Source organism: Vulpes vulpes, chromosome 13 (genome assembly GCF_048418805.1).
Source record: "Vulpes vulpes isolate BD-2025 chromosome 13, VulVul3, whole genome shotgun sequence".
Classification (NCBI taxonomy): domain Eukaryota; kingdom Metazoa; phylum Chordata; class Mammalia; order Carnivora; family Canidae; genus Vulpes; species Vulpes vulpes.
The window spans coordinates 116,648,628-116,661,567 of NC_132792.1; the positions used below are offsets into that span (position 1 = coordinate 116,648,628).

The 12,940-nt window shown below is 35.0% G+C and overlaps 1 protein-coding gene across 8 annotated transcripts in view; it reads right to left on the reverse strand.

The window, feature by feature from the left end:
* The window catches only part of SMAD2 (SMAD family member 2), a 78,184-nt gene that overhangs the window by 24,348 nt on the left and 40,896 nt on the right, over window positions 1-12,940 (reverse strand). For 5 of the 8 annotated variants that reach the window (XM_072732328.1, XM_072732329.1, XM_072732331.1 and 2 more), the window contains 3 exons: window positions 3,809-3,898; window positions 2,585-2,778; window positions 1,639-1,773 (listed from right to left, as the gene is read on the reverse strand). In XM_072732328.1, the coding sequence (XP_072588429.1) occupies window positions 1,639-1,773; window positions 2,585-2,778; window positions 3,809-3,898 (419 nt within the window). The remainder of the gene's footprint in view (window positions 1-1,638; window positions 1,774-2,584; window positions 2,779-3,808; window positions 3,899-12,940) is intronic. The other 3 variants (XM_072732333.1, XM_072732335.1, XM_072732336.1) reach the window with 1 other exon arrangement.

The following is a 12,940-nucleotide window of genomic DNA, read 5'->3' on the forward strand; positions in this document are numbered from 1 at the left end:
GTGTCTCAAAGATCTAAACAGGAAGAAATACTGAATTTTTAAATGCTTTATCCTGTTTTACTTTTCTCCATTATTATCTACAAAATAATAAATAATAAAGCTATTAAGCATTTTGGAGAAAATACTAAAATTTCTTTGAAAGTGGAACAAAAAGTGTCCGTTTTTTTAGCTTTTACTGTCATTCGGCACCAAGCAAAGCCCCATTATCCAGAAAAGCAAATAGTTGTGACCCACTTTTGATTTCCAACTTTGTAAAATAAACCAAATCTAAACAAAGAAAGAAAGGAAAATAAATCCAAACATCTCCACAAGTAAAAGCCATTAATCACTTTAACATCCTTCCAAATAATTACTGGGGAGGTGTCTTACAAGACTATATGCATACACCACGGTTTCGGAGTATCGTTGAATAATACAAATTCCCACACCAAAGACTTAATTTGCACCACCTACACCACACACACATAGCTACCTCCACCCAAGTCTTCTCCCAAGCAAGTGGCCTGGTCCAGTCCTGCCCTCCCCTGCTAGTCCACACACTCCACTCCACTCTATGCCTTTCTCTCCTGACTTCTCAAAAAGTTTGCTTCCTGTCAACTTAAAAGGGAGTCTTAAACTCTCTTTTGGAGTAAAATAATAGTTGGAAAAGATGCACATTAAAACAATCAGGAAACGCTTTCTACCTTTAAAATGAGCTATTTTTAAAAATCCTTTTTTTGGGGGGGTTATGTTTTTAAAATTGTCTTCAATGAACAAGCACTATTTCCATGAGACACATTGATCTTTTTTAAATGTACCTGAAACTAAGTTCCTTACAGCAAGTAAGAGTGGAATGGAGAAATATTACAATAGAAGAAAAAAACTGAGACACTAAACTATCCAATGTATAACTTAATCCTCATCCTACTATTATACCTTTAGTTTCTGGCTAGGAAAAAAAAAAAAAAGGAAAACACAAAGAAAGTAAGAAAATGTTAGCTGTTCTTCTAGAAAAAAAAATAGTGAAAACTAAAACTGCCTCATGGCATACTACTAGATCACATAAAATAGTAATTAGAGTGGGATTTGAGAACCATGTGGTTAAATTCATCTATTTTTCAGCAGAGGTTACTGAAGCCCAGATGAAAAAGAACTAAATTAGAGGATTTATGATTTTCAGTACAGCAGTGCTGCTGTATCTTAGAAATCAAATATTCCATCTCCTACAGAAATGTTCCATTTCTCTTGACCATTATCAAACTATCTATGAAAATGATTATTTGGTAGATTTTTAGTGATACTTGTTCCAGGAACATGGCTTTCATGTTCAACTTATTTTGCTTACATTCTGCATCTCTCTTAGCTTCAACAACTAAGACAAACTTACTAAGATCTTTGCTTTTCTGCTTCTCACAGTACTCTGATTAAAGCCACTGCAAAAGAAAATGAAATATAAAGTATAACTTCTCCAGGCCTATCTGTTTCAGATATGAGGCTTACACAGCTCACAACATCATCAACCAACAAAGTAGATTTTTCTATTCAAAATCCAGAAACATTTTTTTTAAAAGTCAAACCACAATTTATGAATACTTGCAAGTTTATGAATAAAATTTGTATCCATCCCAATTTTTAGGAGACTCGGCAAGGCAAAAATACCTGGAATGTAATTACTCTGTGGCTCGATTCCCGCTGGGAAATTAGTGTTTTCTGGAATGGAGTGGGTATAATCATCCAGAGGAGGCAGTTCTGTTAGGATCTCAGTGTGCCGTGGCACTAATACCGGAGGCAAAACTAAAAGGATAAAAGGGATCCAAGTTAACAGCAAAGAACAAAGGATGGGCACCGGGGGAGAGGGGGCCACACCAGACCTTTACTGAAAAATTTCACACACATTTAAAAAAAAAGAAGAAAGTGGCCTGCTTAATTTTTTAAAATTTAGGGTTTACCAACTTGGCATTATACCAGTTACTGAGAAACTGACAAATCTGATTTAACTCGCCATGTAGTCCAGCATCTAAATTTCCAAGTTCCCATTTATCCTGTACTTTGAGGAGCAAGGTCATTCTGGGAGGTGTGGATAGACCCTCCTTCACAGGAAGTCAGATTTAGGACATTTCTAAAAATATAGCTCTGTGCTCTTTAAAAGTTTCAAGTACACAGCTAACTAAACTAAAAGTCTTGCCATGAGCTTCACTCATTTGCTTTCATGCAAACAATGACATTAAAATACTTCAAAAAGAGGCTCAAAGAACAAAACGAGTGAATGCAGCTTGGGCAGCACATAGGTAAAGCAGTCCATCGGGTTAGTTCTGAGCAGACTGTGAATCTAGGGATTAGAACTTCCTAGATATGTAACTCTGAGGTCAAATGGTGTGTTCTCCCAGAAATGGACATACCTAAGGTTGAATGAACCTCATGTTCATTTTTCATAATTAAAACATTTAAAAAGTACTTTAAACTACTAGTGAATAAGACACTGAATTTCAGGTAATTTATTAGAATTTTACACCAAAGTTTTCCAGGGGCAATTACATATGAGCATCTAATATACTTAAGTTTAAGCATTTAATTTAAAACAAGGGAAAAGCCCCAATTTTTCTACCTGGTGTCTCAACTCTCTGGTAGTGGTAAGGGTTTACACATACTTCATCCTTTTTAAGATTAAAAGCATATTCGCAGTTTTCAATTGCTTTGAGTTCATGGTGACTGTGAAGGTCAGGCCAGCGCCACAATCGGCAATATATCACGTGTGGTAGTCCTTTCCGATGAGACACTTGCAGACGGCCATCCAGAGACCTGTTGAGAAGCAAGGGGAAAGAAAGGTGGGAGGTTTAGAAACAAAGTAGATGCAGTTGATTGGGCTACATTAATACAATAAGAGCATAAAGAAAGGAATGACAGACATTTAGTTAGTTTTAGTGAGTACAAAGGAAGAAAAATGTACTATTTGATGGGTCTGCTACAAAAGTAAGCAGCACTAGCAGAGGTTTCTCATAAATATGCTACATAAATGACTCGAATGTCAATGAATGGCTAACCACTTGGGAAAAAATTGATTTTTTAAAAAAGGACCATATAGCATACTTGAAAAACTTTTTGTCAATTTCTATTCTTGAGTAAATCAAACTTTATCTAGGGATGCTTTGAAGGGCATTAATACTCTAGGTGACTGAATTATCAAAAAAAGGAACTAGTGTGAAGAATGGTGAGTACCAACAATGATGTAAAGTAACTTACTCAAACTAATGTAGCTCACTACCCAGTTGTGATTGTTTTGAGTACCAAGGTGTAGTTCTAGAGCTCACACAGTAATGCAGATGGTGATGAATACAATGAGATGAAATGGACAATACCAGTATGTTCCAAAAGAGAATAAGGTGATTTTTAAAATAAAAGAGAACATAAAATGAGTTAGCCTAGCGTTAACTGTGATAAAAGGGGTTTGGTAAATAACTATGCATTTATTAGTATAAAGAAGATGAGATTTAGATGATAGCAAGAAATTTAGCAAAAACTGGTTATAGCTCTACTTGAAAATTAGGCCAACAACAGATTATAATCTAATCTCAAACTCAAATGAGAATATACTTATCAAAGTTCCTATTCTTCAGGGGATGCAATAATTTAAAGAAGATTCAAAGCTAGAATTTCATTGATCAAAACATCAGCTGACACATTTCATATATCGTTAATACTGGCAGGCAGGTATTTTAAATGCATGCCTTATTTACATTAAGGAAACATCCTAGGCAACCCGTTAACAGGTCTTCCAAAACAGCCCCCCGCCCCAAGATGGCTAGGATTCCATAGAGGGCAGAATATTCACCTGGTTTGTTCAGAGAAGCTGTAAAGGCCTGTTGTATCCCACTGATCTATCGTATTTGGTGTACTCAGTCCCCAAATTTCAGAGCAAGTGCTGTGCATAAATTGAAAAACAAAAAATTGATGTGAACATGGAAGCATGGTTATTCAAAATACCATGATGTAAAACATGGAAAATGTACAGAATACTTCCTTCACCCAGAAAATATATATTGCTTCACTTTTTCACGGGCTTTTAGTGCTAGTTTCTATATTTTCCATATGAAGGAAGCCAATAAAATGGAACATGTGACTCCAGATAAGTTATGATTATGTTTTAAAAATGTGAACACCAATGCTCTCTAGCTTCATGAAATCATATTTACAATGCCCCTTCCAATTTCCTCTACTCGCAACAAAAGACTAATACCTATGCCATTAGCCTTACTAAGATTGCTTCATTTTATAATCTAGTTTTTAAAAAAACTTATCTAAAAATGGATGTCAACTGGTCTGTTTAATACAGGAAAATTTTCACTTAAATTAGATACATTTAAGTTAAGATTTTCACACTATTTGAGAAACTTACATATTCAGTTTTATTAAAGTTATTATTGCTCTCCTATTACTACACAGGAGAAGGAAGTGCATTCTAAAGTCATTCAAACATAACATATCACCTTAAAAGCTTTAAGAAATTGCTGCGAGGACAAAAGATATGTGAAAGCACCAAATTCTTAAAAGACAGTATGCATATGAAAAATCTGCTACATCTAGTTTTCAAAAATCAATACATCTGAAGGAAACAGGCCAGGAAGACCTCAAACATTTCTTCTACATTTCTTTCCAGAACATGGGCAGCCTAGAGATAATTCTCCCTATTTCCTTGCCATGACTTTATTTCACAGTAACTTCTCATTGGTGGGCAAACTTTTGCCTGTCAACGCGTCTCAGGTCACAAGCTGTGCCTTTACAATCAGAATCAAAAGGTAATTCTGAAAACAAATTCAAACTCCATTTCTCACATATTCCAAAACCATCAAAATTTCAAAGAGGAGGAAGAACCGTTTCAAAACAATTTTTTAAAATAAAATCAAGCAACTGATTAAACTCCAGATGTATATATTACTAATGAGCTAACTTAATCAACATCTCAAAGGATACTGGTGACAAGTGCTATCTTCCTGTGGCCTGGCAACACACCTAGAAGGGGCTAGTGGGCCTCCTGCAGAGACACCTGGCTGCAGACATAACTCCCCATGCCATGCCCTGGGGGCTACAGCAACTATACTTGGTGGTTTTTACAAATGCATTTTCAGACACTATCCAGTACCCTTTTAAGGTATTTTACAGTCTCTTGCTTTTTAGGCTGTAGAAATCTTTCATTTCCTAAACAACCCAAGAAAGAAACAGTCAGGAAACTGGAGGATAATTTAAATCTCTTTTCTCCAAAGATATACTAAAACACCCATGGCATACATGGTTCTTTTAAAGATATTTATCAAATATCTACCAAAAACACAGAGCACCAAGTAGTTTAAATTGTGATAAAATCAACTACATTCTGGAATGTGATGAAGCCGCAGCATTGAAACCTCAGAAAGAAAAGTATACAGCTTACTCTTCATCTTGCAAAAATAATTAACAAAATATTAGATCAAGAGGCTATTCTGCTATTATGAGAGCTTAATGAAGATTTCACTCAATTAATTCTGACATGAACACAGAACCAGAATCTAAAAGAGAGCACAAAGAGCTTAAGTTGGGCTTGAATCAAGCCTTGAAATAAATCAGAAAACAGTAAACAGTTGTTGTTCAGAACATGCAATCAATCTAGAGGCAAGTGGACCTAGATCCCCACCCTAACTCAGCCACTTTCCAACTTCCATCACAGGCTATGTTTAAGCAGGAGTCCTACTGTTTACTGTAACATCGCTCTTCAAAATTTGAAGGTTTACTTAGAAATATTAAATTTGCTTCTAATTAGTAAAATTTTTGCCTGTTTATATTAGAAAAAATATTTATTTTAAGGAATCAATTTATAATAAAATACACAAAGCACCTGGAATAAATGTAAGGATAAATGTGTCAAAATTACAAAAAGAAACATTTTAATTGTTACTAAAGAATATAAAAGCAAAGTCAGCACAGAGAAAAGTATCTATCTTCCTACTCAGGAAGACATCATAGTGACATGAATTCTGCCAAAGTTAGGCTTTTGATTCAACCTCAATAAAAATTTCAGACAAAATTACTCCAAGTATAACATACCAAAATAAATAAGAACGACCAGGAAAACTTGAACAAAGAGAAGAAAACGGCTCTATCAAATTCTGAAATGCATTTTAAATTCTCAATAGAAACAGTTTGCAATTAGCAAGAGGACACAAACAGAAGTCCTGTAGAGTACCCTCAATTATGCAAACATTCCTTCAGATAAAAATGACAGCCTCTGAACAAGATATAAAATCAATTATTTGAGAACAATGGAGAGAGACCAACAGGACAAAAATCAAAAGGAATACAACCACTGTAAGGGAGGAACTAGACTAGATGAGCCACAGTTAGGTGGCTTTGTATCTAAGGACAGCCCACAGTCTAAGCTAGGCAGGACACCTAGACCTGAAGCAGAAAATTGCAGTTTTACTGAATGGCACAAACAATCAGAGAATGGATATGGGGCTGGCAGAGGGGCTGGAAAAAGAAAGGGGAAGATCTTGTAAAGAAGGAGCCACGAGGGGGGAAAATATCAAAATACAAGTGAGAACTCTGCTCAAATCATGACCTCTCAATGATATATGTGGGAGAGACTACACAACCTGCTGAAAATGAGCATTTGGAAGTCTAAAAGAACAAAGTCCTGAAATCTCAGCTGTTGTTTATATCAGAGGCAAGCAATTTGGACTTTGAGGCTGACCAAAAGTATCTGCTAGAACAAAAATCAACTCTTTAGAGGAAGGTAACAGAATTTAAACTCTTAAAAAAGCACAAATTACTAAACCTATGAAAAAATAGTAAAATGTTACCCCCTAGTCAACAGAAAGAATAGCCAGTAGAAACAGATCCCCAAAATGAACTGACAAGGATTTTAAAGTAACTACCGTGAATATGTTGATGGACTTAATGAACAGATGGGAATCTCAGCTGATTAAACTATAAAAATCAATCAAATGGAAATTCTAGAACTGAAAATTATAAAATCAGAAATAAAAAATTAACCTGATGGTTGGAGAAGACAGAGGAGTCCATTTGAATATGAGTCAAGAGAAATTTCTAAGCAGAAGAAGGAAAAATGAAAAAGAACAGTCTCAATAACATATGCAATCTGACAAGCAGCAAGAACCAACCAGAAGAAATATTTGAAATAGTAATGGCTGAAACATTTTCAACTTCAATTGAAACTAAATTTATACTTCTAAGAAACTCATTTAATACCAAGCAGTTTAAAAACACAGAAAATCACACTTGGGCACATCATTTACAAAATACGAAAAACAAAAGATTAAAAGAAAATCTTCAAAGTGGTGAGAACTACAAAAACTCTTGGCACAAAGGACTCCATCTAAACCCCTGCACTAAGAGACATGATCAAGCTCTAGCATGGCTTCTAGGAGTCTAAGGCCAAGAGTCCCGGTAGGACCCAGACTCTTTTGAGTTCCTGTCTGGAAAAGATCAAGGCGGCCAAAAGAATTTTCCATTTGTTCCTGCCAATACTTTTCTGTAGACCCTTGACCTCCTTTACTTAGAGGAGGTCAGCTTGCACTTATAAATCCTTTCCCAGTCTGAGATGTACCATGTGTCTCCTACAACTCAGGAGTCTTTCTCAAGGACTTGAAATCCATTCCTTTGAAATGTAATTGGTCATCAGAAAGGACAGAATCTCCCAGATTACCCTCAGAGGGATGGTCTAGAAGCCTAACCTCAAAAAATAGCATTTAGTAACCACAGATGGCTCAAACATATTGATACTGACTAACCCTCTTACCCATTTTTGGGGCAATTTTCACTTCCTTGACTCTCTGCAAGCCTCTACTCATTCTCCCAGCTCCACTCCTACATTCTCCCAGTCAACTTTGTGCAAACCGAAATTGAGCTCAGTTCTACCCCCGTGATTATTTAATACAGTCTGTTTTTACCACCTTTAAACAATGTCTGGCTTTAACTTTAACAGTAGCCAGAGTAGAACAACCCATGTATGTACAGGCATGGGGAACACATGAGTAACAATTTCCCATCACAAATAATAGAAGCCAGAAGACAACAGAACATCTTTAAAGAGCTGACAGGAAAAAAAACAAACTCAACCTAAAATCTACATCCAACAAAAATATCCTTCATCTAAGAAGTCAAAACAAAAACATGTTCAGGTAAACAAAAATTGAGAATTCATTTGTAGCAGACTTTGCTCAAAGAAAAGCTAAAGGAAAGTTCTTCAGGGTAAAGAGAAATGGCAACAAATGTAAATTCTTAAGTCATTGAGAAAAATTAAGAGAACTAGAAAGCATTAAGTATGCAGGTAAATGTTAAAGACAATATTTTTCTCTTTCTACAAAAAGGAGATGATCAGGTACAGCAAAAAACTGTAACTCTAAAAGTATGTAGATGCAATTTGTGTTAAAAACAGCTACACTGTTGCAAAGCTAAGGATTACTATTATCATTGGGAAAGCAACCGCTGCCTAAAAAAAGGAGAAGAGACAAAGCAAAAAAGCATACAAAAAATTAAAATGAAACACTAAAAAATAATTAACCCCAAAGGAAGGATAGAAAAGGAAGAAATATCAGATGATACTAGAAAACAAAGAATAAAGTGTAAAGACTAAAGCAACGGTAAATCCAACCATATCAATAACAACTTTACACTAAATATACCACATATTCCAGTAAGTGGCAGAGACTTGTCAGAATGAATACAACATGTAAAATATCTACAAAACAAATACTTCAAATATAACACACTGATAAGATGAATATTTAAGAATGGAAATACACAGTTCATGCAAGCAATAAGCTTAATAAAACATAAAATCAGAAATAATAAGGACTTAAGACTAAAAATATTACCAAGGATAAAAAGAAACATTTCCTAAAGACATTAACATTCCTGAAAAAGTAACATTAACAAACACTAACAATCCTGAATGCATCTAAAAATAGTTTTAAAAGATATTAAACAAAAACTAACAGATCTAAAGGAAGAAATGAACTTACCAAAAACTAACAGATCTAAAGGAAGAAATGAACTTACCAAGAAATGAACTTACCAATGATCAGAAACTCCAGTAACTCTCTGGATAGTTAGACTCCACCCCCCACCCCCCATCTATGTATCAAAGAAGAGCTGCACGATACTATCAACCACTTGATCGGACATATCAGAATCCTCTTCAGTGTACAGGAAACATTAAGAAAAAGAGACCACATACTAGGACCATAAATAAGGGTCAATTAATTTTAAAACTTTGAACTCTTATAGATGAAGTTCTTTGGTCACAAGAGAATTAAATTAGAAACAAACAACTGAAAGATTCTTAGAAATGTCTCAAATATTTGGAAATTAACAATGCACTTCTAAATAACCCATGAGTCAAAGAAGAAATCACAAAATAAATTAGGGAAATACATGATAATGAATCTACTATATGAGAAACTGGGGAAGGTATGCTAAATATATACTAGTGCTTAAAGGGAAATCTATTGCTTAACAATTATGCTAGAAGAAATACTTTAATGACCTAATAAACAATGGTATCATTCTAATAACGTTGTAATGGGGGTCCTAGCCATTGCAATATGGCAAGAAAAAGTAAAAAGAAAATATTGGAAAGGGAAGAAATGTAATTACTTTTTTTGAAAAAAGCCAAACTCAAAGAAATAGAGAATAGAATTTTGTTTACCAGAGGCTAGAGAATGGGGAAAAATGGGCAAATATACGGGTCAAAGGATACAAACTTCCAGCTATAAGATGAATAAATTCTGGGGATCTAATGTACAACATGGTGACTATAATTAACAATACTGTACTATATACTGGAAAATTGTTAAGATAATAGATCTTAAAAAGTTATCACTCCTCATACAAAAAAGGGTATGTGAGGGGATGGAGATGTTAACTTTATTGTGTTAATCATTTTGCAGTATATGTATATCAAATCATCACACTATACACGTTAAACTTATATGTTATATTGGTAATAATCTCAAGAAAGCTCAAACAAAAACCCTGCATTTTTTGGATAATGATATAATTGCTTACATAAAAAAATCTCTGAAACAACTTCATTAGTACATTTAGCAATGCAGCAGGATGCAGAGACAACTTATAAAAATCCACTATATTTCTATATACTAGCAATAAACAATTTGAAGATTAAAATTTTAAATTCCATTACAATAGTACCAAAACCCAAAATATTTAGGCAAAAAGTTTAAACCAAGATGTGTAAGGCCTATATACACAAACATCTAAAAACTTTGCTGAAAGATATTAAATAAACTTAAAGATATGAACTGTATCTAAAAATTAAATGACTCAATATTTAATATTTCCATCTTCCCTAGTTACCTAACAGCTGGTCTTTTTTTAATCCAAATCCTTAGTAATCATGATTTCAGCAAGGTAATTTTTATAACAATTGACAAGCTGATTAGAAATGCACAGGATCTTGAATAGCAAAACAACCCTGAAAAAGAAGAATTACTGACACAACACAGATGAGATGTATTTATCTCAAAAATATTTTGTTGGCTGAAAGAAGCTGAATATGAAAGATTAGATACTGAATGATTCCATTAACATGAAGTTCTAGAAGGGGGAAAAAAACAAACTGAAAACTAAACAAAACAAAAGAAATTCAACCAGTGTTTGCCTCAAAAACCACTGGGAAAGATAGAAAAGAAAGTTCCAGATGATGAAAAAGTTCTACTGTCTTGATACACTGTATATGCATTTGTCAAATATCATCTTACTGGGCATTTATGATTCGTGTACTTCACCATTTGAAAACTGTACCTAAAAAAATTAACAACAAAAACAAAAACCCCCAAGAAAAAAACAAAAGAACTCAACCAATAAAACAAAACTCAGAATGGAAATCAGCAACAAGGAACGCCTGGGTGGCTCAGTAGTTGAGCGCCTCCCTTTGGCCTAGGGTGTGATCCTGGAGTCTCAGGATGGAGTCCCACATCAGGCTCCCCGCATCAAGCCTGCTTCTCCCTCTGCCTGTGTCACTGCCCCTCTCTCTCTCTCTCTCTCTCTCATGAATAAATAAATCTTTAAAAATTAAAAAAAAAAATCAGCAACAAAAAAATCCATATAGTTAATTTAGTATATGATAAAGCTCCCTATGAACTATCATATTAAGGGGCACCTGGGTGGCTCAGTCAGTTGAGTGTCAGCCTTCAGCTCAGGTCATGAGCCTGGAGTCCCGGGTTCGAGCTCCACATCGAACTCCCCGCTCAGCAGGAGTCTGCTTCTCCCTCTGCCCCTTGCCTCATTCGTGCTCTCTCACTCTCAAATAAATAAAACCTTCAAAAAATAAATATATTGTGAAAAAATCAATCACAATGTGTATAGTAAACTCTCTTAAAAAAAAGAATAGAAATATCTATATACGTGTGTATGCATCAGGAAACACACACACAGCATGAGCAGAGGTTATCTGAGGTAAAGAGAAGGAAGGAAGATTTTCTAACGTTTGTTCTCTTTGTGTGTATGCATGCACATCTGCATGTATACATATACAGTTGTTTTGTTTTTTTTTTAAGATTTCTTTATTTCTTTATGAGACACAGAGAGGCAGAGACACAGGCAGAGAAAGAAGCAGGCTTCTCGCAGGGGCCCCAAAGCGGGACTCAATCCTGGATCTCAGGATCATGACCTGAGCCGAAGGTAGGCGCCCAACCGCTGAGCCACCCAGGTGTCCCTAGATAGAGATTTTTAAACCATGTGACTATATTGCCTTTTTCCAAAATCAAACAAATGAAACAAAAGAAAATACTGCCACAGAATTAAATGCAGGTCAAATTATCTTGCCATTTCTATAAAAAGATAGGCTTCTAACCTTAGATAACTAAGCATAAGTACAGACTGTTATTTCCTATTCTGCGTCATTTCAGCTCACTTCAGGCATTACTGTAGGAGACAATAAAGTGCCAGCCCTGTTCCTTCTCCCCTGGCACAATGTCTTCTCTCTCTTAACATAGGACTTTGGGACCCATTTTCTTCCACGAGCATTTATGTCAACAGCCCCCTTCCTATCCACCTTTTGACTTAACTACTAATTCTTTAGATAGGTCTACCAATTCAGGTCAATTTTTAAGACCTAACAGTCCAGGGGATTTAAACCAGGCAATTTTAATCATCCCTTCCTTCCTTAAACATTGATTTTCTATAACCACATTTTATTTTGCCCATAAGACCCTGAGTTCCCAAAGACTTCTATATACATATACATACCAACTAGCAACAAGGTACTGGTGACTAAATTAGTATTTTTACAGCATTAAAAACTGGATCACAATACTCCTAGTCACGCTAATAAATATATTTTAAATAACAATGCAGAAAAATGGATCTCTCAGGTTTCCAGTTTGTTAATAAGGATTGGCAAGTTATAACTTCAAGTATGGACAGTTCCTTAAAAAAATTTAAATATATAATTTTAGCTTTTAACAATTTTAACATTTATCCTAAATGACAAAAAAAAAAAAAATCCTAACAGAAAATGTGAGTACATTACCATTCCAATCTTTTAAATTAAATGGCTAGGGGCGCCTGGATGGCTCAGTCAGTAATGTGTCTGCCTAGGCTCAGGTCATGATCCCACATCGGGCTCCCTGCTCAGCAAAGAGTCTCCTTCTCCCTCTCCCTCTGCACCTCACCTCACTCTTGCTTTCTTTCTCTCAAATAAATAAATAAAATCTTTTTAAAAACATTTAAAATGAAATAGTAATCCATAGCTTGCAGGTTATTATAAAGGTCTATGATGTCTTACATATAAATAAAGGCCTATGAAAAGTCTTACAGGGTACCTGACATGTAGTAGCTAACTCATAAAGATAACTGTTACTATGTATTTTCACAGATTCTAAGATGAACATATTTCCACTTTGGGATGCATCTTGAAAAAAAAGTCTTTTACGGATAACACAAAATA